At 38.5% G+C, this 27,749-nt stretch overlaps 1 protein-coding gene across 10 annotated transcripts in view; it reads right to left on the bottom strand.

Annotated features, from left to right (window-relative positions):
* Positions 1-172: 172 nt before the first annotated feature.
* LOC139973483 (uncharacterized) overlaps positions 173-27,749 on the bottom strand; it is a 117,315-nt gene continuing 89,738 nt past the window's right edge. For all 10 annotated transcript variants that reach the window (XM_071980201.1, XM_071980196.1, XM_071980195.1 and 7 more), the window contains 8 exons: positions 26,240-26,965; positions 24,685-24,747; positions 18,628-18,690; positions 16,752-16,811; positions 12,349-12,495; positions 8,900-9,124; positions 7,019-7,173; positions 173-5,189 (listed from right to left, as the gene is read on the bottom strand). In XM_071980201.1, coding sequence (XP_071836302.1) covers positions 4,732-5,189; positions 7,019-7,173; positions 8,900-9,124; positions 12,349-12,495; positions 16,752-16,811; positions 18,628-18,690; positions 24,685-24,747; positions 26,240-26,965 — 1,897 coding nt within the window. In that variant the 3' untranslated portion in view covers positions 173-4,731. The remainder of the gene's footprint in view (positions 5,190-7,018; positions 7,174-8,899; positions 9,125-12,348; positions 12,496-16,751; positions 16,812-18,627; positions 18,691-24,684; positions 24,748-26,239; positions 26,966-27,749) is intronic.

Raw genomic sequence — 27,749 nt, forward strand, 5'->3', positions numbered from 1 at the left:
CCTCCAATAACCATTTGGTAAAAGATTATTCCCATATGGAAGCTTAATAGTCAATAAATATAAATTTATCGATCATAATTTATACATAAAATTTCCCAGTCATAGGCCAACAAGGTACTTGCATGATACGAACAAATAACAACAAAAGATGAAAACAAAAGCCACCCAAAAGTCTGGTCATAATTTTCATGTTAAACAATATTGCACATGAATCACTGTCGTTTCTGAATACATAGACCAAGAACGTAACATGAGGAACCGGCATGTATAAACGAATTGCTCAAGAAATGGTATCCTGAAATATGGCCGGTAGTTGACTAGTCAATGTTTTCAACAGGATGGTTTATCACAACAATATCAGCACACATATATGATGAGAGGGTATTTATCATAAAAATAGCAAGGTCAAAAGGTTATCCTCCCTACAAAGTGGAGGGGGGGGGGAAACAGTTCATATCTATGAGATAGTAGAAAAGTGTCGGTAAAATGGTGAAACATTAAAAAAAAATGTGCAATATATTATTAAAAAACTTCACTTACATTTGAGGGAAAGCATCGGAGGAAATTATAACACAAATGTAGGAAATTTAGGAGACAATTGACACAATGTCTTATAAACAAACTCACAAAAATAAAAGTTGACCAATCATTTTGAACATGGAAATAAACCTAACCTGCTTACAAGAGAAACCATTTTGACGTATGCTGGCTGCATTGTATTCATTCATTCTTTCTATTTCTGAATTCCATTCCCTGGGATAATTTGTGTCAATAAGCATTTGAAAATCCTGTTAGAACTTAGTGAACTCGGTACTTAAAATATATTCTGTTACAGAACTACAAGCCTCGAGGATGTATTACCGTACAGGGCTTTTCATTTGAAATCAGTTTTAATCTCATATTGCCAGAGACAGCACATTTGGCACCTCAAAGTAGAACCTTTTGCCTCAACATAGAGATGTCTTCCACACACACCTTGGACCAGGAGACACACCAGTTGTTAGCGGGTACGCCCGCAGGCCAATCCACCCATGGATGCTTGAACGAGGTGACCACGAGCCCTGTCTAGACCAGTAAGTGAACCGGAAGACCATGTCTGAAAATAACACCCCCCTCCCCACTTATCCTCCAACCTGCCTGTTGCTCATAAATAAACAACCTTGTCCAACACCAAACATGTGAATTACAATTGGAACAAAGAATGTACAGAAGCTACATTAATTACGATAAAGTTTACATACCATTTGGCACTTAAACTCCATAACAATGCCTTCATTTCCAGTGATGTTGGGTGGCTGGACATCTCCCAATTGTTTTCTCTTCAATTGCAGTCTAGCTCTTTATGTTCAACAAACTTAAACTCCCAGACATCTAGATGTCAGAGTAAACTTTAGTACTGTACTTCCTAGTTTAACCATAAATCAGTCAACCTTTTCTGTCTGCACAAAGCCATTCCAAAGAGATTATGTTTATTCCAACACGCATTGCACCACCAACGAGCATGCTACTATAATTCTTCCTATAATGGTGTCAATCCCGTGTAGCATCAACACAGTCCGCATATTGCACCAAAGACAGAAGGTAACTGAAACAGCCTTCTTACAATGATCTTGAAGCCCAATCATTATGTCTCTCTACAACAGCCAGGCTTAATAATCAGGACCAAACTTATACTAAGTAAACTGAAACACAATGACATTTAAAGTTCCTATTTCCACACTGTCTTCACTGGTGATTGGGAGCAGAGATGCTCCTGTCCAACTTCGTTACAACCTGAGGTGCTCCTGTGGGCACAGCCACACTCCTGATCACCTTAGGTAGGAGTATTCCTGCTCCTGTCCAAGCCAGATAGGAGCAGAGATGCTCCTGTCCACCTTAGGTAGGAGGAGAGATGTTCCTGTCCACCTTAGGTAGGAGCATTCCTGCTCCTGTCCAATTCAGATAGGAGCAGAGATGCTCCTGTCCACCTTAGGTAGGAGGAGAGATGCTCCTGTCCACCTTAGGTAGGAGGAGAGATGCTCCTGTCCACCTTAGGTAGGAGCATTCCTGCTTCTGTCCAATTCAGACAGGAGCAGGGATGCTCCTGTCCACCTTAGGTAGGAGGAGAGATGCTCCTGTCCACCTTAGGTAGGAGCATTCCTGCTCCTGTCCAACTCAGATAGGAGTAGGGTTGCTCCTGTCCACCTTAGGTAGGAGGAGAAATGCTCCTGTCCACCTTAGGTAGGAGCAGGAATGCTCCTGTCCAATTCAGATAGGAGCAGGGATGCTCCTGTCCAATTCAGATAGGAGCAGGGATACTGATGCCCATCTTAGGTAGGGAGCATTCCTGCTCCTGTCCAATTCAGATAGGAGCAGAGATACTCATGCCAATCTTAACTAGGAGCATGGATGAACCTGTCCATCTGAGATCAAGTAAAGTATTAAAGTACTCTCCTAACTTATATAACCAATAAACAACTATATTACAATTAAAACATAAATTATATTCACAGGATACACAGATCCCCTCAGAACATTTTTCTCCTTCCAACTTTGAGGTGCAACTACAAAAGGGAAAAGAAGGTTTGGGTAGCAAAACATACAAAAATTACTTTCCTGAGTACGTAAAAAAACAACAACAACAACACTGACTTCAGATAGCGAGTAGCTTGTACAAGATCATCAAAATATTTACTAACGGTTATTAAAACTAATGTCATTTCAATGAATTTACTGTATGTTAGAATGATCTCAATACAAAGAGTACTGAGAAGCTACTAGAAACAAATAATAATTATCATATAAAAAAATTGTTATGTACGAATTATTCAAATCTCCATGACATATTTTATCACCAAATTCTGAAAGTTGTATTTTTAACAGCAAAAATTTATGATCAGTACAAAAACCATTACTGATAATCTGCAATTTACATGAGAATGACTCGTGAATATTCAGCACCCATCATGAATAGGGAAAGTGCTGATACTATCACATATTGTCAATTTGTTTCTCGGAAATATATCTAATATTAAATACATATATATTATATATACAATAAAAAAAAACAAAGAAGAAAAGAACTGATCAACTTTTGACAGGTTTTATCGTCACTCTTTATCCTGCATTTCCAAAAACAGCTTTTAGTAGGGGCTAACATCTGAAAGGTTGAGGTGTAATGATGTTGTGTACTTTCATAAAACTCATTATTGTAGGGACCTCATGATCAAGGTAAACTCACATTTTACAATGTATAGGATGTCTCCCCTATTGTGAACAACCCCCCTTTCCCCTTCCAACTTCTGTCTCACATCCTACTCCCAGAATGCATTGCAAGTGGCTTCACATACTGATGGATTAAATACACAACGCAAGTACAACCAAAATGGATTAAAACCCGGACAAATAATATTTAATTCAAATCTTACACAAGCCTAAGCTGTTTGTCCATTTGAAATCCTATTTTCCCAGATGGCAGTAGATTTTGTTATGATTTAAATGTACTTGACATCCAGGTATTAACCACAGAATGGAGGGAGGGTGCATGTACGAAAAAGAAGCTTTGTATTCTACAACTATTTCACTGGTACTTGACAATAATCTCACTCGGCCAGCTCGGACTTGTGGATATATTTCAAACAACATGATCAAGCTCCTTCAGAGGCAAAAACAGTCACAGTTGTTGCCACGCAGGCCACCAGCAGCTGAGAGGCAAAATCAATCATCTCAAGCCACGAGGGCTGCTAGAATATTCAGCTTTAACGGTACCTAAATTCTTCCACCAGCTAATAGCACACAACTGACTCTATGATTGGTACATGAAGCATGTTCGTTTTAAGTAAATAATAGATAAACTTGATCAAGTGATGAACTAAATATCCTGGAAGTGCAATTACAAAAACAACAACAAAATGAACAATTCTACTCTATATTTCACGATGACTAAATTTTGCTTTGGTCCCTTGCTGTGTCATAAACACTACTTGTTGTGTTAAACTCTACTATAACAATATATATGAGAGGGACTGGTTGACCATCTTGATCATAGCCCATTCACCCTATCTTCATCCCAGAGGATGCTGATTCCTCTGTATTGCCTTTAACTAACGCAATGAACTTAAACAACGCCTTTGTGCAGAATGCAGCATCCTGGCTAGAAATCTGGTATTTCAAGGCTCATACAACTGAGCAGGTAAGTATGAAAAGAAGGTGTGTCAACACACTGGAGATGTAACCAAACTTGGTGCATTTAAATCTGCTAGAGATGTTTGTAAATCTGCTAGAGGTGTTATGTTTGGATACAGAATTATCCTCCTCAAGCCTTTCTTTGATCTTATGAGATTCTAGCCCCCACCAGATATATTTTGAAACCTTTCTTTGATTCTAACCACCAACAACAGGACAATCAGGATCACTTCAATGCAGTAATCATGAATGAAGATAGTACCAGTTCCTCTCCCTCCCTTTAAAAATATCTAACCACAGCCTAGAATCCCCCCCCCATACAGTAATAAAACCACACAGAAGCTACCCTGGCTAGTACTTAAGAATAAAGAAGCTTTTATTCCCTTTGACAGAATACAAAATATCATAAAAAAACACAAAACAAAAGGGGGGAGGGGGATCACTAAAAGGAAGATGAAGATTATTACAAAAATTTCCAGTTGGCAATTGACTCAGATTATAGAGTTCACATAGGTCACTCTCTTCTCATCTGTACATGTATTAAATATCTCACACAGAGTTTCTAGGTCAGGCTACGACCCCCGGCGACGCCCTCACAGGGTCGGTGTTACCCCCCTGCGGCAGTTCTTGCGGATCCGGTCTCTCTATCTTCACCTCCACCTTCCCCGTTTTCAGGTGGCTGTAATCTCGCTGAATCTCTTTGACTCCCGCCAGAAACGATTCAATGGCCTGCTGCGAGAGTTTCTTATTGACCTGTTCTTTATTGGCGGCGGGTACCGGTGGTAAGTTACTGGCAGTGGCTACGTACTGCTGGAGGGACCCGCACAGGCCCTCTAGCGTAGAACATAGAGACTTGTGTTTCTCTTCCATGACCTTGTGCTCCTGTTCCGTCTGTTGCAGTTTGTTCTCCATGGAGGTGATCTGATTCCGTAACCTGATCAGCTGAGCCTCCATCTGGTAGTTTGTGCTCTGTAAATGTTGAATTTCTCGATCCAGGCAGACCAGGTCTTCGTCTTTATCCAAACCTTAAGACACGGAGATGAGGAAACAGAATAATTGATGGTTAGTTTCATCATTAAAACAGGCCTGAACATTGTGAACATGTATCTAATGCAGGGTAGGTTAAGCATGTCAAACACACTTTAATATTCAGATACCAAGCAGTAAAGAACAAGGAAAAGCAATGTGATGTTTTGGTCATCAACGACATCACATGTTAATGCAGCTTTCCAGATGAGAAAGGAATAAATTTCTGCCAATTTTCATCAAAATGAATCAAACCATGAAGGTGGTAATTGAATCACTCACTAGCCTTTCAGTACTCTGTGTTATGTATTTTGTGAAGGTGAGACTACTGTTCCAAGTTAGGCATCTACTTTGAACACTGACAAAACAAGCTAGTAACATACATTAGCTTTACAATTTCAAAAACACTTTTCTGTTCATTATATGGTTTTTCAAATCTTTTTCATGAGAGACCTTTCATCTTGCAAGAGACACCTGCTTAACATTGTTGTTGTTAACTTCTGATGTTGGTCCCTCCCTCTCGTACTCACATCCACAGTTCATAAAACTTGTAACTGTGTACAATGAAGCTGAACACAGATTAGAGCAGGCCATGAAGCTGCACAAATAAACCTAGTCGACTTGGCCAATCATCAGTTGGTTAAAGGTTTAAAGGCATTGAAGACTCGCCCCAAACCGTGTGCGGCCATCTGAAAAAGTTAACTTTCTGTTGCTTGCAAGTGACGTTTTGTTCATGTCGCTACAAAATGCAGACAGTACAGTAATGAAACATGATACCTTGTTATCTTTAGCTGGACCTGAGATGTCCATCGCTTTATTGTTTGTACACTGTGCTGTGGGTATTGACCGCAGCTGTATGTACTGACTATACACTAGTGTCTAATTACCGATGGTAGCAAGCTGTGTGTGTGTATTTTCTGGGATCCATGGTGGTGTCTAACACTAGGTCTGATTACCGGCATTAGACGTTTCTTTTTGCGCGAGTCTTCACACCCTATAAGTTCCCATGTTACTGTTCCCTACTGACTAACAGGTTCGTCCAATGGAAATTTCATTTTTGACTGATTAATGTAAGAGGAGTGTAATCTTACCATTATGATGAAATTTGCATCTGATTCCTACATAGAGAGTTTGAGATATTGCTTATTGAAATGGTCACAATTTGTACTGTAATTAAACTTGAAGCAAGCAGCTGTTTACATCATAGTTGCAAACTGACAACAAACTGATTTGTTTTGCTCTATCTTTCATGTTACTGTTTTGTAATTGTACTGGAGAGGGTTTTCCAACTGTAAACTGCAAATGGTGATGTGAACTTAACAATATACCAATGACTATTTTTCATATTTGAAATGAATGACAATTCTGAAAGCTTTTGATGTAAGAATTAAGCAAAACATCAAACTTGTCAATGTACTTCTATGACATCACACCTGTTTGCTTCAAGTTCACTTTTGGTACAACAAGACTTGTCATATTCAAACGTTGTAATCTCGAAAACAGTCTGTATGGAAATTTCACTAGGATGCTACAATTATATGTATATATTTTAGATCCTCCTGCAAGCAGGAACTCGCGAAGAAGCCTCATTGGCTTATCAAAGCTTCAAGCTAACCGAAGACAGTCTCTATTCATACTTAACGTCCATGATTATGAATTGTCAACAACTCTGTAACTGGACGACATAGATTAATCTGGGAGTGACTTGAACCAGGGACCTTATGATTGAAAGGCATCGGCGTTAACCACTGAGCTAACACTCCTTATGCCTCTGTCATCTGTCAAAATTAAATTTTTTATTCAAAGTGTCTCTAATGGCAATCACTACCTTCCACTGGTTTTGCACTCTGTAGTAAGAGATCCTCCTTGTTCATGAGAGCGTGGTTCATGGCTTGAACCGCCAGCGGACATCCCGACAGACTCCTATGGAAGGACATCACACCGTCAGTATGGCCGTTGCCATCACAACCAGGAAGAGGGCAGCTGTTCAAACAGAGAATTACAAAATTACCATCAAATTAAAAATGGTTTTCAAAATGAATATTGTTTAAAACCTAATATACACTGCATAATAATCAAATGTGAATGATTTGCATATATAATATCATTCAGGTTTGCAATAGCTCTTGAGAAGAGTAATATATATGTATTTGTTTGCAATAAAGTACAATTCACGGGTCACCAATTTTCCATATTGAAAAAGGTTATAATTATCAACCCCAGCCAACCCCTGCCTTGGGTTCCCATAGCCCCTCTCATCATATTAGAATATTCTCTAGGCTCCATTAAAATTCACTATTCACTCTTTCATGTAGCTTAATACTGCATTATACAATTAAGCATCTAGAGCATGTAGACCATATCAAGCTAGTCAATTATCTACAGCCCATTAAAGCAAACAGTCACTGGTTTTACATGCAGCTGTATGAATCATGCAAACAACATAAGCAATGTTAACCATGTAAAGCTAGGATATTATCCAGGGTCCATTAAAGCAACATTGACTGTTTCATTTAGCACCATGAATCATGCAAACAACAAAAGCAATGTTAAACATGTAAAGCTAGGATGTTATCCAGGGTCCATTAAAGCAACATTGACTGTTTCATTTAGCACCATGAATCATGCAAACAACATATAAGCAATGTTAACCATATAAAGTTAGGATATTATCCAGGGTCCATTAAAGCAACATTGACTGTTTCATTTAGCACCATGAATCATGCAAACAACATATAAGCAATGTTAACCATATAAAGTTAGGATATTATTCAGGGTCCATTATAGCAACATTGACTGTTTCATTTAGCACCATGAATCATGCAAACAACAAAAGCAATGTTAAACATGTAAAGCTAGGATGCTATCCAGGGTCCATTAAAGCAACATTGACTGTTTCATTTAGCAACATGAATCATGCAAACAACATATAAGCAATGTTAACCATATAGAGTTAGGATATTATCCAGGGTCCATTACAGCATTGAATGTTTCATTTAGCAACATGAATCATGCAAACAGTATAGGCAATGTTAACCGTATCAAGCTAGAATATCACCTAAGTCATTAAGCAACATTGACTGTTTCATGCATTTAGAAGTCATGCAAACACCATGGTCATCATGGAACCATATCAATAGTCTTTTAAAAACAGCATTTTCTTGTTTCAATCAAGAATCGGACGTCGAAAGCATGAACAACAGAGACCATATCTAACCCGAACACCATCTAAGCTTGAAAGCAGCATGCATGGTTCCGTCCACCTTCATAAATAAAGTGTAAAAAGCATATGAACAACACTGACAATGGCTGGGCAAAACATTGACCAGACTATTTGAAAGCAGCATTCAGGGGTTTCACCCAGCCTCTTGAATCATGCACTGAAGCGTTAGCGACATTCACCACAGCAAACTGCAACATTGTATTGGTTCCATTTAAGCAGCACCCAGCGTATCATTCGGCTTTAACACATTACCCAAAAGGAAAGTGCATTCTTGCTTATACTGGGTTTGTTTCGTGGTCTGAGCCACATTATCTCCTGTCGGACAACGCTCCCTCGAGGATGTCGGAGGGACAAGAAGAGGGGGGGAGAGGGGGGTGGGCACTCAGTCATGACCACTGGTCTTGAAGAGAACCATGTATGTCACAAAGATGACAACAACAACAACAACAACCAGAGACGAAAGAGACATGACAAACACTGCCGTACCTCCATTGCTCTGACGCTAGACTCGGATTGGGAGATAAACTTCCGTTTGGCGTGTCCAAACCATTGACAGGGGTGGAGGAGACGTTATTATTAGCCTCTGACATGGGAGTGACGAAGCCGAGGGCATGGCCTGCCTTCGATGCCAGAGGGCATCCAGATGCACTGCGATGAGAGGCATACTTCCCAGTCACATGACCAGCGCCCACACAGCCGGGTATCGGACACCTGACATGGAAGTAGACAGTCGAGAAGAGTGTTTTATACCGCTGGCAAACTAACACAGTTTCCAATATAATAACAATTACCTCACAGCAACGGGAAGAGTATTTTATACCGCTGGTTAAACTAACAGAGTTTCCAATATATTAACGTATTACCTCACACCAAATTGTGTTTAGGGAAGGCGACCTCACGTCATTTGGGAATCAGACACCTGTCAACTTGTGACAAGTTTGATGCTTAAGAGAGTATGGTACCGCTAGAAGACTGACACCTCCAACATGTTAATAGCATGTCGTACCTGTATACAGGTAGCCAATCACAGACAACCTATGTATCCCACACCTGACAACTTGTGACAAGTAATATGTTTATGAAGACTTGTACAGCTGATAAATTAACACTTTCAATATTTTAATATGCTGTTTCACCAGTATCATGACAGGCCCCATTCCCCCCTAGCTGGCTATCAAACACCTGACAAATATGACTTTTAAGAAGTTAACAACAGTTCCACTATATTAACATTAGCCCAAGCTAATTGTATTACGACTCCCACATAGATGGATAGAGGACAGCTGACTAGTAAGGTATTTAAGAAGAGTGTTTCACCACTGGAACACTAACAGTTCCACTATCTCAACATTACCCCAAGCCAATTGTATTATGCACTCCTACGTAGATCAGGGTTCCTGCACCATAAGGAAAATAAAATTCCATGACTTTCTCATGACCATTTCATGACCAAATTAGTACAAAACCCAAGGTCCAGTTTAACAAAGAAAATTGTTGCTCCATGCAGTATGATAAACAAGTCAGTTGGCTTAAAACATCATAATTATTGATTGACATCTGCAGAAAACCGTTTTAAAACTGACCGCACTGTTTATGCAATAATTACTCCCAAGATTGTTTCATACTGATCGTTATTCTGCAGAGTTACTGAAACTTATGTTCCCGATATCCTAACGATTGTTGTGTATGTACACTAGGGCCTAGCCTTTACTTCTTTTGATTAACTTTCTGCACATGAAAGACAAAGAGACATTATTACTGCTATCTTCGGCCACATGGTAGCCTAACACCACACTATATCAATGGGAAAATCTTGCCCGCCTAACCATCGGTTTGCAGAAAAAGTCGTTTACGATTATAATAAAATATATACATACCCCCTGTATTTGCAATTAAAAAAATGTATTACAGTATTTACAAAATTTCATGACTTTTCCATGACCTCTGTCATTTTTACAAAATTCCATGACTTTTCCAGGCCTGGAAAATGAAAATAAAATTTCAAGGTGTATAAGAAGACTGTTGCAGCACCACCAGTACACCAACACTTCCGATATGTTGATAATACTTCAAGCTGACTGCATTATGATGCCAAGGAAACATTCATATCTAGGTCAGTAACAGGAATTCTTTCAGCATCACTTCCCTTTAAATTTACATATAGAGACAATGAATACACAAATTTAACAACAGAGAATTTAACCCTGATTTCGGGAGCGAAGCAGGTCCAACAAATGAAACAACGACAGATGCTATAGCCCAATCAGAGAGAAACCTTACAAAATCGGTGCGAGGCCCAAAGAAATTCCAGACAAGTCAATAAAATATTCAACGTGCTGTTTATTTGTGAAGGGACACCATCGACATGGGATTATATTTTATGCGACAAGAAAACATTGAGAAGTTCACAAGTCTTATTCTACTGGCATTCAGACCAAGAAGTGAGTCTTATTCTACTGGCACTCAGACAATGAAGTGAGTCTGTAACCTACTGGCACTCAGACCATGAAGTGAGTCTTAATCTACTGGCATTCGGACCATGGAGTGAGTCTTATTCTACTGGCATTCAGATCATCAAGTGAGTATTATTCTACTGGCACTCAGACCATGAAGTGAGTCTTATTCTACTGGCACTCGTACCATGAAGTGAGTCTTATTCTACTGGCACTCAGACCATGAAGTGAGTCTTATTCTACTGGCACTCAGACCATGAAGTGAGTCTTATTCTACTGGCACTCAGACCATGAAGTGAGTCTAATTCTACTGGCACTCAGACCATGAAGTGAGTCTTATTCTTCTGGCATTCAGACCATGAAGTGAGTCTTATTCTACTGGCACTCAGACCATGAAGCGATTCTTATTCTACTGTTCAGACCATGAAGTGGCTTTTGAAGCAGGATTTTGATTGTCATTTTTACTATAACTTTACGAAAGCATATCTTATAAGTCACCAGCGATCGACGAACCCAAAACCATATCCAAGATTGTTGAAGCAAATATGTTAATTAGCGGCAGTTAATTTGAGGATTCTATTCCATTTCAGAAAGAAAAAAACGACCTCACCAAAGACAGTTTTCATATTCCATTGATTCACATCATGTTCTTGATCAAATCAAATGTGGAAAATTACTGACAATTCCTCACAATGTTGCAATGGAAGTTGGTTGACTGGTTAAGCTAATTAAAATTACTGGATTTTGGTATCAGTTCATAGCACTCAACACTCAACAAAAAATCAAACACTTGCTTTAGACAAGCCTACTTGTGTACTTCCCCCCACCCCCCCCCCTCCCCACAGATCAGATGTTTACCTAGGTGAATACAAGTCAGTCCCATGTGAATGCTCTAAAGCCCTTTTCTTACCAAGTTACCTAGCAATTTGTTTCCAATTACAGTTTATGCTAGGCCAAGGTGTATCTGATTTTACCCCTATGCTAAAGTGATGAGCGCACTTCTTTTCTAAGGTTTCAATACTTCAGACAAAATCCAAAACAATTGCTTCAGATAATTGCTGCCCTTACAAACTAAAGTAACCTTGTTAGCCTTGATTTGATAAATCCTCAACACCACTCAGTACTAAGATATCACAAAAGAAAGGTAAATTTATCAAAGTAGAAGTTATATTTCATTTCAAATAGCTGCAAATGAGTTGAACATTTGGAAAGATTGTTGTCTTTTATATGCGATTCAATACTGATACAAAAAAAAGGTCTCTAGGTTACAAACTGTATTAAAATTGAATGGAACCATGATTACGCATTGCTCACTGACAAGTGTTTCGGAGGATTTTGATAGGATAGGCAAACCAAATGCAAAGTACTGCTGAAAAAGCTATTATCAGTGGCTGGATTTGACTATTAAATGATGCAGCAAGCTTCTCTCTCAACAAACTGATCAGATAGGGTGAAGCAGCTCGGCAGAGAAAGTAAACTCACCTTGGTTCATCTTTATCATCTCCTCCTTCTCCTTCCCTCCTCGGCGACAGACCCTTCTTCTTGGCTCTCGGACACCCCGACAGACTCCTGTGGGATGTGTAGTTGCCGGTCACATGACCAGAGCCGTCACAGCTAGGCGTGGGACATCTGTCAGGACAGAAGAAAATACCACTATAATCACTGAAGGGGTAAACGTCTAAATTAAAATGGGGAGTCCTATGCAGCAGCGTACCTAGAATAGTTGGTATCTGGGGCAGATAATTTGTCACCCCTTGCAGGGGATGCCGTCCGGGGGAGAGGTCTAAGGGGAGGGGGTGATAAAATTTTGTGTATGTAAGGTGGCTTAGATGCAAAATGGTCATAGGTAAATCTCTGAACTGATTACACAATGATTTACAGAATGGGGACAATAATTTCGCTTAGTGCATCACTGGTCTTATGTAGCACCTACATTCATCAACATTTTTGGTGTCAAAATTTGTCAAAGTCAAAGATCCAATGAGAAAACAGTACAAGTTATACTCTCCACATATGAGTCTGCAAAGTTTTATACCTTTACATTGTTATGCATCCCCAAACTTGGCTTTTTCATCAAAGAGTTCAATAGGTATCAAAACAATGGCCGGATATCAAAACAGTTGCAATTGAGTCTTATTATTTCCCTGGCAAGCAATTTGTGAAAGTGTTCCAGCTCTCTGAACATTTAAATCTCCTCAGAGGACTCTCCACATATTCTTTCCTGAGAGTATTAATATTTGAAATGTTAACCAACCAGTCACATTGACAGATTTTATAATAAAGGAAATTTTTTGGTTTCTTTTTAATGCTACATAAGATAGCAGTCCCTTTCCACCTCCCCCCCCCCCCCAATAATAAACTGCAGGTGTGAAGGCTGTTAAAAACCTAAAATCCATCATTTATAACGCGAGAGAATCCTTGTCCAGAATGACTCCACTGAACGGCTGAAACCAATTCATACATAGCAGAGGAGAGATCAAGGCTTGACTCGGAATGCGCGACTGAAGACTACAGAGTCTAAAATTGATATCAGAGAGCACATTATACTATTATTATTATCACTACAGTAAGGCATAAATATATGGGTATATCCAGACTCCCGAGAGAAAAAAAAAGAAACATTTATACAAACAGAGAATCACATTTCGATTTCATCCTAGACAAACAGAACATTCTCTATGAAATAATTGCCAGCTAAGACGTGGATGATTGGATGCACATAGCCTCCTGTCTGTGACTAATCGGCAATGTTCATAGTTTATGGTCTGATCACATTCTTCAATAGAATAAGGTTTAGCATTTGTAGAGCAACATTTACATTTCTTTGCAGTCTGAGAGTTGTTCATTACAGGCATTACCTAATATAAAAGGCCTGATTTAGAGACGTTGGTTTCATGAAATGTAACCTTCAGTTTAGTATAAATACCTACTTAGCATTGTGATATCTCCACCAGGTAAATCAGTGGCCAGATACAGCACAAAGCTAAATGGAAGTATACGTTTTCGGTATGAAACTTTGTTGGAAATGAAAGCTATCGTTCAGGCTCGTATTCATGTTACAATTTGCAACATGTAAGCAACCGATTCACCGTATCGTAACACATCGTTTACAAACGTACCATGACCAAGACACTATCAGCAATAAAATATAAACAATAGTAATGATCAATGCAATGTATATCTACAATGTGTAAAAGATGTGTTGGAACAATATTATTGTTGATGTCTATATTACAGTATCACGTATATGATTTTCAATTCTATTGCGACAACTTTGTACTCCATTCGCCTCTGCTCCTATTTGCTCTTCTTTAACATTTTAAATACCAGTGTACTTACATATGGAATATCTTCATTCTTAAGTATATATATATATACTTTATACACACACTAATACACACATTTATATCACATAGGAGATGAACTCAGAGACCACATGTTGTCAGGAATGGAATATTGAAAATTTTAATAAATTCAGTACTCCATATCTGTCAACATTATGTGGTATCTCTTGGAGTTCATCTCCTAATGTTACGTTTATTGTTTTTGGCGTACATGTGGATTCTTCTTTTTTTCTTTAATATACATATCTTATTTGACTATTGTTGTTTTTTTTCTTTCATATTATGACCATATTATTACACTGAAATATACCAGCCGGGAAAGCAATTATTTAAAGACATATGCAGGTGGGAGATGCCACATGGCTTGGAACTTCCACCTCAAGGCTATCTCATTCACATATGTAGTTTTCACTCATTATAATGCCAGAATAAAAGTAATGTCAGAAATCATGTAAAAAATAATGTCAGAAAATTTGTGGAAAAAAAAAAAATATCGCCAGAAACAAAATCGCATAGCAGCCTAGACTGCTGACAAATAGAGAAGGACGTGCCCACTACCGTATCAAAGTTTTTGCCAGATTCATTATCCTGATATAAGGGATAATGCACATGTTAATATGTTTTATGAGGGAAGTTAAGTATGCGCTTTAAATTTGACATTTTACAACTTGGAAGACTGATACAGTTTGTGAAACTGTGGATTTCTCCTGGACGAAAAAACCCACCTTACTTTGACTGGCCAAGGATAGAACCCTCGACCTCAGATCCTGTTTCATTGCTTTCAATGCACCAGAGTCACCATAGTGTCTCATTACAAGTACATATATATGTATATATGCTCCCAGATAACCATCTTCACCGAGTTTTAATACAGTTCTGCATATTTGTCTCGCCAAGTTGAGTTTCTAGCATAGGCTTAAGGTAATTAAAAACAATTCCTGTGGCTATCACAAGGTTTATAAAGACATCTTTTCCAAGCAATTTTCCATGGACAAGTATTTTTTTTAAATTTGGTGTCTTGAAGACTCTCGTTGCAATGCAAGGTGCAAAACGAAGCGATAACTTGGTGAGAGAGAAGGAAATAGTACAGCTGTGCCTTCAGGCTACAACCAAAAAAATGTAAATAGAAAATCGTCTGAAATTCGAGCCTTTTTACTTTTAAGACTGTGTTCCCAGACACCCAGAGATGGAGAGCTCTCACTGCAGTGTATTCCCTTATCCAAATAATCGCACAAATTCTTTTTCCGACAGTCACTTATGACGTAAAACTTGACACTTTTTAGTCCAATTATCATTTTCAGTTTGCCCAAAGAACAAACTGACGGTGTTGTATATAAAACTGCTCAAGGTACTGGAAACTGGAGATAAGACATTACTGAACATTTCCAAAGAGCAGGCCCATTGCTACTGTATTTGGACTTGGTATTTGGGGCCGGGTGGTATAGTGGGGGGGGGGTAGGGGGATGCAGCATCCCTCAGACTAGTGATTACAAACAGGACACCACAATAACTAAATGACAAGGATCCTTTGAACATGGGCAATATGGGATCTCCTACAAAATCATTTGCTCCAAATTATTTGTGAAAAATCTTTGCAGACCAAAGATTAAATTTTGGTCTCCGCACACCGCTTATAAGTTTGTTCCCCTGGCAACAAACCCAACACATGGCTTAAAAGGTAGCAAGAAATTGAGGATTCCGTTAGCTTGAGGAACCATCACATACAGCAAAGGAGATTGATTGGATATGAAACAATGAACAGAGGCTGCAGTTTCTACTACAAAAATTTTACTAAATAAGCAGAAATTTACAGTATATTGTTAGTATTATTTGTTGGGCTACCAACATCCCCAACAACAAGGGTTAACATTTTTTTACTCTTCTTTCTTTTTTGGCTGACAAGAGACCTCCCATATAAACTACAAGATGACCATGTTACTTGGTTAACATTTCATCTGATGAATGTTAAGACCAAGAACCAAATACCACATCATCCCCTCACATCAATTTTGAGCTCATTTTACAAGAAAATCTCTGACTGTCGGAAAAAGAATCACAATTCATCTTTGTGAAACAAGCTTGCAGACAAAACCCGACATCTTTTGTAACAAACATGAAAAGGTTAACCATAACACAAGCAGCAGGACCCATGCCTGGTCTGTTTAATAGGTAACTTTAGTATGTTGGTACAACTCAAAAAGACAAGCTTGTTTACATAACACTGCTGTACTCCCTTATAGGAAACGGGCGATCTGTATGTGCTAGTAATGTTTTGATTCCTACATTTATCGCAGACACACAGCGACTCGGTCCATTATGTCAATTAAGTTACAGTTCCCTCGAGCTGCACGTAACCATGCAGTCTTTCACATAACCGATCTTTAGGAACTTGTCTTTACTCACGTAAATCTCGTCCGTGACATACCAAACCTAAGGTTTCACTTCTTGTTTACAGACACACACAGATCACAAACGGTCTATAGGGGACTGGCATACCAATTACGTAACGAACATTGCACTGCACACTTGATGGTGACTCACTTGATCTCCTGCGTGTTCTGCAAGACGGCTGATTTGTCCGCGTTAGGGCAGCCAGAGAGACTGCGGTGATGAGAAGAGATGCATGAATGAATGAAGCAGTGGATAGAGAGGAGAAAGAGAAGGTTAAAATGTGGTTAGTTTAGTATTAATATATAATCTGCATATATGTCCAATTTATACAATGAAAGGTCACCAGTATGCGCTGATGTGTCTAGCCTGAAGAAACACTGCTAAAGTCCTTTTTTCCAGGCTACCTGCCCCCCCCCACCCCCATCAAAGTAATCATGAAACACTTAAGGCAATAGCATGTTAGATGATTCAATATTATCTCAACAAAAGTTCTCTGAAATAGTTGTAAGAAAGTTAAATTGCTCTTCTGAGCACGGAACACCATCCATTAGTTGACATTTTGTCATATTTGCGGGCGGCACAAGGTTCGTCGCCAGGAATTGTATTGGAGGGGCACCAACAATTTAAGGAGAATTGTAATCTTTTGTACACACGACTGTGTCTCAAACCCCCCCCCCCCTTCCCCACCTGGCTACTTGCCTGGGCATCACTGGTGATCAGGACATTGCTACAAAAAATTACTCTGCTAAACATATGCTTGTTTGTCGCCCAATCTCCAATTTTCTTTGAACTGCTTCAGCTTTTCCAGACAAATCCAACCATAAGAGATTATCAACAGATATGCGGTATGAAAATGTAAACAATCTCTTGTTGTTAAATGGTTGCCTTCAAGATATCTCCAAGTTTTGTTGAAATATTAAAGCATGCAGAAATGGATGATTTAGTAGGTTACTGATGTCTGACCATTATTTTGACGTAAGTTTTAAATATAGGGTATCAAATTTCACTTTTCAATTTATCCCAGTTTGCCATTTAATTTGATCAATATCTACTAATTTCCATGTCCACAAACTGTTTCTAAGTTTCATAACTAGTGCCTATACAATAACTCGAAGCACCCATTTAGGAGTGATCATTAAAGCGTCAACCGCCTTTCAAGTACAAGACCTCTAGACTTGACCAAGTCTAAACTTGTCACCAGAGAGCAGTTAATGACTGAACTGTTAATGTTCCCTGTTATGTGTTGTTTAACTTCTTCTGCATTCAGTATAAAAACCACTATGGTACAACAAAGATTGTAGCAACTTTACAGCAAACTGGAGCTCTACATGAAGCCTGATTCCTCTTTGGTATGGCGCCCATGCGAGATCTCCTACATCCTGATTAGATTGATAAAAACTCCCAAACACTTTGTTGACTTCTTCTATTTTTTTAATTACGGACTCAAGCTCTTCCAGCTGTAATTAATTTTGACATTCTACATCTTCTTTTTGTTCCTTCTTCGACTATTCTCCGAAACAATGAATCGCATTTCAAAGACAAACTTTCTGCTAAATATATTTATATCAAAGCAAATGTACACACGGATCTCAGACTTTATTTGCCTACTCTTTTGACAAGGATCGCTGTCTCTCGGCATCATTCACAGTTTATACCCATCTCCACAAGACGACCGTTTCTTGTTTGTCTAACACGAAAGAGTAGATTTACCCAAGAATAATGCTCTCCCCACGTAACCTCCGTCTATTCATGGCATGAAGTTGTTGCAAACCCTTTTTCTTATGTATTCTTTTCTTTATATATATCCTGTTGATATTTGTTTGCCTCATTGCATTATGGAAACCATACAGTTTAGGTCAACAAAAGCAAACTACATCTCGCTGAATGGACCCCATCGACAAAGAAGTTTTCTCGATGAGCGTTTTATGATCATATATTATCGAGGATATTTAAGCTATAAATATGGAACTGTTAGTCGTAATCAGCAAAATGGCTAAATGGGTTAAAAGCAGGACGTATTAGTCACCTTCTATGTGAGGCATAATTCCCTGTCACATGACCTGTTCCGTCGCAGCCTGGAGTGGGACAGCTGGGCGAGATGGAAAAAGAGGATGTTATAATGACTTATACATATTCATGAGAACTGTTAAATATGTATGAGCTGCTAATAATGAGTGTTATTCAAATGGAAGTTAATAGCAAATGAATGGTTAGCATAATTGTTAGAGTCAATATTCATGAATAAACAAGATAATGATAAGCATGGAAAAGAAACATGGGGAATGTTGATGGAAAAAAAACCCACCACCCCCCCAATAAAAAGAAACACCCCCCAAGGAAACAAATAATGTGGGCAACTGATATAAATGATATGAATAATAGACATTTTTTTCCTCATAAATATCTTATATTTATAAATGGGATACTCTATTGGTATCATGAAGACAAAACTTGACATTTCCTTAAAACTGGAAAGTAAAAGTCAGCACTCATGCAAAAGGCACAGAAGAGGGAAACACCAAACGAAGGACACAGACATGCAACACTGTACTTAAACAGTCACCATATAAGTCTACATAAGATTATAGTAAAAGATACAACTTGAGAGTTTAGGAAAGTCATGACATAAGATTATGGTAAAAGATACAACTTGAGAGTTTAGGAAAGTCACGACATAAGATTATGGTAAAAGATACAACTTGAGAGTTTAGGAAAGTCACGACATAAGATTATGGTAAAAGATACAACTTGAGAGTTTAGACAACCCTTTCAAACTTATGTAAATTATTTCTCCCAAGGCTGGGGAATTTATCAGTGAGATTAGACTGTAACTATGATTGCTACCAAAACATCACAATTATTTCACTAAATACTAGACTTAAAAAACACTGTGAAAACTCACATTGTCCTGCCTTGGCACCCTCCTCCTCCCCACATCCCCCCCCACACACAAAACTACCTTTCCCACCCATACTTCAAGCCTTAATTTAAAACTAAAATTAAGGAAACATTTTTGCAAGTTCCCATTTAGCAACTTGAAAGTACAAAGCTATTAATCAATACAAACACTGAGGAATGAACACTATTGTTTTCAATGCTCTAAAGCCCCCCCCATTAGGTGGGGTGTGATGGGAGGGGGATGGGAGGGGGAGGGATTTGACTCGGGGAGTAATGCTCATTTTAGGCATCTTCATCAGGAGATCAATGGTATTAATGATTGAGCTAAAATTGACCAAGACTGCAGTACCAAACTCAGATTTTATGAGAATCTATCACAGCTTCTTGGATATTGAACTGGAACAACCTGTTCTCCAATGAGGTCTCCTACATGTGTTTGTACCATACAGTGTCATCATCACAGAATCATCATATACTGAGCAAATCGCTGACAATTATCGGAAATTTATTAAAATTAGTATGATGTTAATTTCAATGTCACCATATACAAATGATGAATTGAATTATGTTAATTATTTGGATACCAATTGAGTTCAATGGTCATAATAAATCTGAATAGTGAGAACAATCCATCAATCAATCCATCTTCAATTGCATTTCCCAAACATTTGCGTACATTTAATCCTTTCACCTGTTGTGGCTAATCGCTTCGATACGACAGTCAACGCTATTTTATTTTCCATGGTACTTCCCTTCGAACGTCTTTTTCATTAATTGCAAATAGAAAATCTACTTCCTCTCTTTCACAATCCTCTCGTGAAGAAGAAGAAGAAGAAAGAGAAGAAGAAGGATAAAACCCAACAGGTCAGAATCCGCGGTTCTCTCTCGTGCATCATTATAACCGTGTTCGCAGTAACAAAAACCCAGAGATTGATTTATGCGATCCACCGGATAATCTAACGTTAATTCGTCTCACCTCCCAGCATCAATTATACCTCCTTATACACGAGAAGCACAACATCCCAACGGCAAGGACTACCTAACTGAATTAAGCAGTCTTGGAATATTTTTTTTCTGTCTTTAACCCGTCTCTGGTGCTGGTTATTTCTTTCCCATCTTCTCCTCCATATATTAGGAGTACCCTCGTAACGTTCTAAACCCCCTCCAGAGATACTCAGCCCGGGCAAATCAATGCATCGCACAGAAACCATCTTCATAAAAAAAAAAAACTTCCAATGTTGCTTTTCTCCTTACAACTTTTACCACCACCATCAACATTTTCATCATCCTCTTCTTTCAAGAAAGAAAAAGAAGAAGAAGAAGAAGAAGAAGAAGAAAACAAAAACGACAAACTTTTATCTTTTTTCCTCCCTGTGTGAGAGGAGGAATGACCGAGAGGAGGCCGAGCAGTTCGTCATCTCAAGCTGTTGTGCAAATTACCGGTGGACAAATCCCCAGAGCGGTACTTATCCATGAGATTATTAAATGCCTAATAAGCCTGTATTTATTGACATAAGTGCAATCAACAACTGACAAGAATTTTTAATGAAACAAGAGCTAGCTGCCAGGATTATTTTTTTTTTTATTTATTCATTTTTTTTTTATTAGCTTTGTTTCTTTTGATATGGCTCGATCCAAGTATACTTCTTTTTTCCTTCTCCAGAAAAATCAAAGTATTAAAGGCTTAAGTTTTTATCAAAATTGGATATAAAAAGCATCAAATTGATGTTTTTTACATCCAGACGTAATTTGTTTCAATTCCTGTCTACAAATGTTAAATTCTTCTCATCTCTTTTATGTAGTTTAGAAATAATTGCCAGAATCGTACAATGATGAAAGTGCACAGGATACTTTGACCCACACCTGCTAACAGCTGTAAAGTTGTTTTGATGACAATTGATGCTCAGCTGTTTGTGACTACTAGTTTTACACAGTGCAGCCTTCCATACCTGCATGTAAACACTTTTTTGAAAACTTGCTATCTTTTTTATAATGAGCTACATGAGAAAAAAAAATTTCCCCTCATGCATTGAACAAAAGACATAAATTTGTTGTACAGGAAATATACATATCTAGTAAATGTAGAGGACTGTGCAGTTAAGAAATGTATACACACACCTGCACACACACACACTATTCAGTGAAGTTCCTCTATAACCAGTGCTTGGTTTATATATAACATATATAATTATATATAAATTACACATAATTGTAGATGATAGGTCCAACAGTTACTGTCAGTTAATATGCATATATCTTCTTGATCTATTAGCTCGCAATTAATACTATACTTTCCAGCTTGCCTTGCGGTTACACTTCCATGTACATATATATATATATATATAACCTTGTCGTCTTAATAACTCTTCTAGAAAATAGCTTAAATCACCAATTAAATCCTAGGACCTCTCTGGATATTAGAAATAACGCAAAGTTATAAACATCCCAATGACTCCCCACGGTTGACCTAAAATCTAAAACTCGAGAACAGTCGTCAAAACTAATATACAGAGAAAACAGCTAGCTAAAACAGTAAAAGTGTCCGATAACAGAGAAGGCTATGGACGATACTCGCACCTAGGTGAACGTAAACACACACAGTTACGACTGTGGAGTGTCCCAACGCTGAATTTCAAAGAGCCACATAGTGAAGAAATATTAATATATGTATACGTATATTTCACAGCCTTCTGTTATCACACTTTTTCGATAATTACTTAAACCCTCTTCCGATATGATATGATTCTGACATTTGTCATATTTACTGTTTGAAACTGCTTGGATTTGATGGTTGAGAGAGAATATTATTGCTGTCAGGTTTCCCTGGGAAAAGTCACTTGTCATTAACTGGCATGATATCAGCCTAATGAATTTCTACTGATGGTAAATGGAAGCACAAAACAACAGACACTCAACACCAAAAAAACTGGAAACCAAAAAAAGAGGATTTTTTTGAGAAAAAGACTCGGTTCAGATGATAAGGCGACATAAAGATTCAGAAAAATTCAGGAATAACCGGAACTTTTTTGTTTTTTTTTACTGTTCATTTTAACTGCTAATGGTCAAGAAAATCTAGCATAGAGCTAAAAGCCCCACCCAGTGTTGAAAGCAGGCAGCATTTTCTATCTAGTAACCATCTTCCCAGGGCATCATCTTGCCAATCCTGCGGGCCAGAGGCAAGTGATTCGTTAATTACGGGCATAGTTCTCATTTGGGATTTCAATAGTTTTCTGTAAGAATTGACCTCCTTCATACACCGAACGTTTTCTTCTCACGGGTAAACCGATGATATCACAAGCCCTACCACCCAACGAAAGGTAGCATATATCTAGGTAAACTTATATACTCCCGGTTCTTTCGAAAATGATTTTAATTGTTTATTTGTATTCGTGACCATCATTTTGATCTATTCAACTACAAGTTCTCAATGGGGAGGCAGTGTGTGGATGTAGAATACTGAAGAAAAACCTCACCACCACTGAGAACGTATGAGAAATTAAGTTATTAAGGTCTTGATCATCGACAAAAACATTACGGAGAATCTGATGATCGAATCTAATATTCGGAGATGCAATTCAGACAGGATGTTAATGAACAAAGAATAAGATTAATCAGGCGATGAAACCTGGCCACACACACGGAAATTTCTGGCAAGCAACCAATTACATTTCATCACAACATTTAACAGAGCATCATCCTGCTAAAGTTCATGTCTTTGTTTCGTTTTGTTTTTCGGTTACAGACATGAGTGAAGTTAAAAATTGTGTGTTCTTTGCATGAACTTTGAATAACCCTGCTGCATTGGGTGCAATCAAAATAATCACCAATTTGGGACGACTAGCACAGTAGTCCAGTGTTCTATATTTCAATCAGTATAAAGCACACATCGATGGAAGCCGAGGATAAGATGACAAAATTTGTTTTTAAACGAGCAGAGGGTTTTCTTTGCAGTATTAAACATCGATATAACAAACAACATGTATTGCAAAGGCATAAATTTAAACCATGAGAGATATAATTATTAATATGTTACAGAAACACACAAGGGCTTTTTTGGGTCATTGTCCCAAAGACTATGTTGAACAACAACCAGTTGCCATGGAATATTGCCTGCAGGGCAAAGTCTTGAATACAATCTATTCATTCATTGAAATGTTTTATTACTATATATGGTGTTTCCCTAACCTACAAAAGGAAATCAATTTTATCTTTCAGACAACCTACACAGACTTTGCAACAATCAGCCTTTAGTGCAAAAGACAGCATGCAACAGGGAGAAAATGAAGAATGCCATAAAAATAGGATTGAGTAGAAAGTCATTCATGGGTCATTATTTTCAAGTTCCATCGTTAGAATGAACCTAATCTTTGGTTTCTTAACAAAATACACAAACCATTTTAGTTGACCCAAGTTATATCTGACAACATTTTAACAGAAGATACAACACTATACAAAGAGCAAGAAAGAGATAGATCAAAAGGAAGAAAACAAAAAAAGATGGAAACCAATCACCAGGATGTTGTCACGTGAACAACATCATCATGATGAGGTTGTCATGTGAACAACATCACTTTGATGAGATTGTCATGTGAACAACATCACTATGATGAGGTTGTCATGTGAACAACATCACTATGATGAGGTTGTCATGTGAACAACATTACCATGGTGATGTTCTCATGATGAGGTTTTCATGCAAACAACATCACCATGAAGAGGTTGTCATGTGAACAACATCACCATGATGAGGTTGTCACATGAGCAAAAAACACCACCATCATGGGGTTATCATGTGTACAAAATCACCATCATGAGGTTGTCATGGTGAACAACATCACCATGATGAGGTTGTCATGTGAACAACGTCACCATGATGAGGTTGTCACATGAGCATGGGGTTGTCATGTGAACAACATCACCATGAGGTTGTCATATGAGCAACATCACCATCATGAGGTTGTCACTTTGAACAACCCTGTCATAAAGTGTTGGTGGAATGAATGCAGTTTGGTCTTCTCAATATGCAGATTTTTTTTTTCAGCACAAGATAGACTGGTAGGGAATGATTTACCTGGAATGATCTTCGACACTTGTTTTTTTCAACAAATAGGAGGAGCATGCGAGTTACAAAGAAAAAATAAACCTTCACCAAAAAGGACAACCGATTATCATGCTGGCAACTCACGTCAAGTGCTCCTTTTTAACTGAATCCAGAGCAAGCTTAAGCTTATTGGCTCTCATGGCTAAGCTGTTAGTACCGAGGAATGAGTTTATCCATGACAGCAAAAAAAAATTAAGAAAATTAAGAAAATTTATCCAAAAAAAAGAAGACAAACAAAGAGAAGACAATTTAAACTAAACTGCAGGTAAAAAAACACACAAAAAAACACAAAAAACAAAACAAAGATTATTTCAAACTATGTACATCAGCTACACATCTCAGACAGCTAGGCCAAGTTTAAATACATGTTGTGTGCTGCAGTGCTTCTCTCTCTACCTGACCATTCACCGAATCAGACTCTCTCTAACAAATTAGCACCTGTTGAATGTACATCACTGTTTGGAGCCGCGCAAAAGAGTTGATATTCAGACCACGCCATATGGCGACTTCTGGCATGATTGCTGAAGAGATCGGCACTTATCTTTGAAGGAAATCTGAATAATAGTTTCAAAGTTTTGATCAGTATTGACCTTAATTAATAAGCTACAAAGTCAAATGATGGTGGTCACTTATGCTCAAACTATTAACAATAGATACAGCTGAATCTGTACCCACGACAGATCGACATCAAACCTGTGTTATTTTACCTCGCTATTAACTGCTTCTTAATAACCCGAAAGGGTAGAACCTTCAGGGAAGAACAAACGATAACTTTGACCAATTTCAAAGCTGCAATTTGAGGCAAATAATGATGTCATTTTGTGGAAGCGCATTACTTTGAAAGAAATATCACTGTGTGAAAGCTTTAGACACTATTGCAGATTTATCTATTTATTCAAGCAGTCTGCAGAACCCCTACATCACTACCATTACCTTCGTAGAAATTGTCCTAATCTTACCCATATTCTTCTCTCTCTATGAGCAGACGACCCAGACTATCTTCTCGTTTTGAACGATGCTCCAAATATAACTCTTTTACCTGGTTTGAACACCTCAATCCTAGAAGTGTATACCACCAAACTATTTCCACTTTTGACAATTGTTTAGTTACAGGAACATGCTCATTTATAGCAGTAGTAGATACTGAGTGCCTACTCTTTACAACTGCTTATTATTCTTCCTGAATAAGCAGTAATCAATGAGCTTTTGTGATCCTCTACAAGAGACATACATGAATTACAAAGACCACCTCAGAATCACTTTAACAGAAAGAAGAAAAGTTTGGCAAATATATGCCAGAAACTACCTCTTCAAATGACATTTTATTTCACTCTTTTAAAGGGCACCACCAACTGCTTTAAGACTTAATACAGATTTAAAACAGGGAAATTTAATGGCCTGCTAAATCTGGCTCTTCTGACATTGTCAAAAGATATCTAGAGTGACGGTAAGCTTGTCTAATGGATGTAGCCAAAGATTCTATGGGAGGCCAACTTGCCAAACCGATGTAGCTTCGGTTTGCCTCCATCAGGAGGCAGTTACCTTGTCTGTCGATAATTGGCAAAGCCTATTTTCTCTAGCTAGGTCAATCTCTTTAGGGAGGACGTGGAGGGATTTAAACCATTTATTCGATACTTACTCTTCTTCGATACCTTCCAGGACTGGAGGGGACGTCAGAGACAGCGTGGTCGGTGGTATGGCCTTGCCTGCTCCACCACCGACGACGACCCCCGACGAGAAATCTAGCACCTGGTCGTAGGTCTTTGGAATCTGCAGTATGGTAGGTGATGGGCTGGACTGGGGAACCATAGCCGGTGGTGCAGCAGAGCTCTGTATGATGGGGTGTGGGATGCTCAACTGCACCAGCTGGGAACCGCCGTCCGGTTCTTCCGACGGTGCTTTCCTTTCGTCGTGGTTACGGGTGGACTTCATGCTCAGATCCAGAGTGCCGTTGCTGTCCAACCGCATGGGTTCACTCGCCTTCTGTTGTGGGACCATGGGGGAGAGGTGGGGGCTCGGGGTGCGAGCGACAGAGGGTGATATGATCTCTGGTAATGGCTTGAGAGACAAGTTGATTGCACCTGCTGCTATTTTGGCTTCGTCTGTGTCTATGGTGGTGTCTCTGCGCCTGGCATATTCGACGGCGATACAAGCTTTCTTTAAGGGTGGGCTCAAATCAGCCAATGCCGTGGCGTGGATAATCTTTGGGGCGATGCGCTTCTGTCCAGCAGAATACATGGTGTCAGGACCAGCACCGGTTTTGTTGTATTTTTCGAGTTCCTTTTGTAAGTTATTCCGTGGCGTTATGTTGGATTGTCCTGGCTGGACAGTGGTGTGGTCTAACTGTTTCACATAGCACATAGGCCTACAAGCAATTCAAGGAAGAAAAAAAAGAAAACAAAGTTGTTACCACAATTTAAATGTGCAAGAAGATCTGTATGCATGATATACTTACAACAAAGAAAGTTGAACAATTTAAGATTCGGAAAACAAACAACAGGAAGAGTATAAAAAAACTGACAATTTTCTGAATTTTTTTTAGACTGATCTACCAAGTCTCCTGCTTTCTAGGATGGTGACAAAATGTCATTTCTGCTTGATGAAAATCACAAAAGATTGAAATGGGTTTACAGAACGGACGAGATTACAGTTTAATTCTTGGTTAAATCTTCAGTTGATCCGCTTGATTCATCTTTATTGACTGGTCAAGCATTTAACTGCTAATGCTAGTTGTACACCAATAATAAAACCCGAAAGCCAGCAGATTTAGTGATTCCTTGCCCACATTTTACAGTCTTTGAGAACATTCCATATAAACTGCAGCTAGTTCTTTTACACTTAAGAAAAAAATTCACAAACCAAGTGTGAAGTTCATATAATGTTCACTTTTGAGTTATCTTATTTTTCAGACTTTGACCTCTACTGACCTTTGACCTCAGAAATCACTAGGATATTTTGAACTCCATAAGATTGATTCACATACCATGGATCAAGTTCATCAAAAGTTTATGTTTGGAATTTTCCTGTTTACAAGGTTTTCTTACTTTCACTTCTACTGACCTCAAAATGACATTTGACCTCTGCAGAAAACAATAGGGTTCTTGTATTCAATAAAGGTGGATCCTAGCACAGCTGAAGTGATTACAAAC

The sequence above is a fragment of the Apostichopus japonicus genome, chromosome 9 (genome assembly GCF_037975245.1).
Source record: "Apostichopus japonicus isolate 1M-3 chromosome 9, ASM3797524v1, whole genome shotgun sequence".
In the NCBI taxonomy this organism is placed as follows: Eukaryota; Metazoa; Echinodermata; class Holothuroidea; order Aspidochirotida; family Stichopodidae; genus Apostichopus; species Apostichopus japonicus.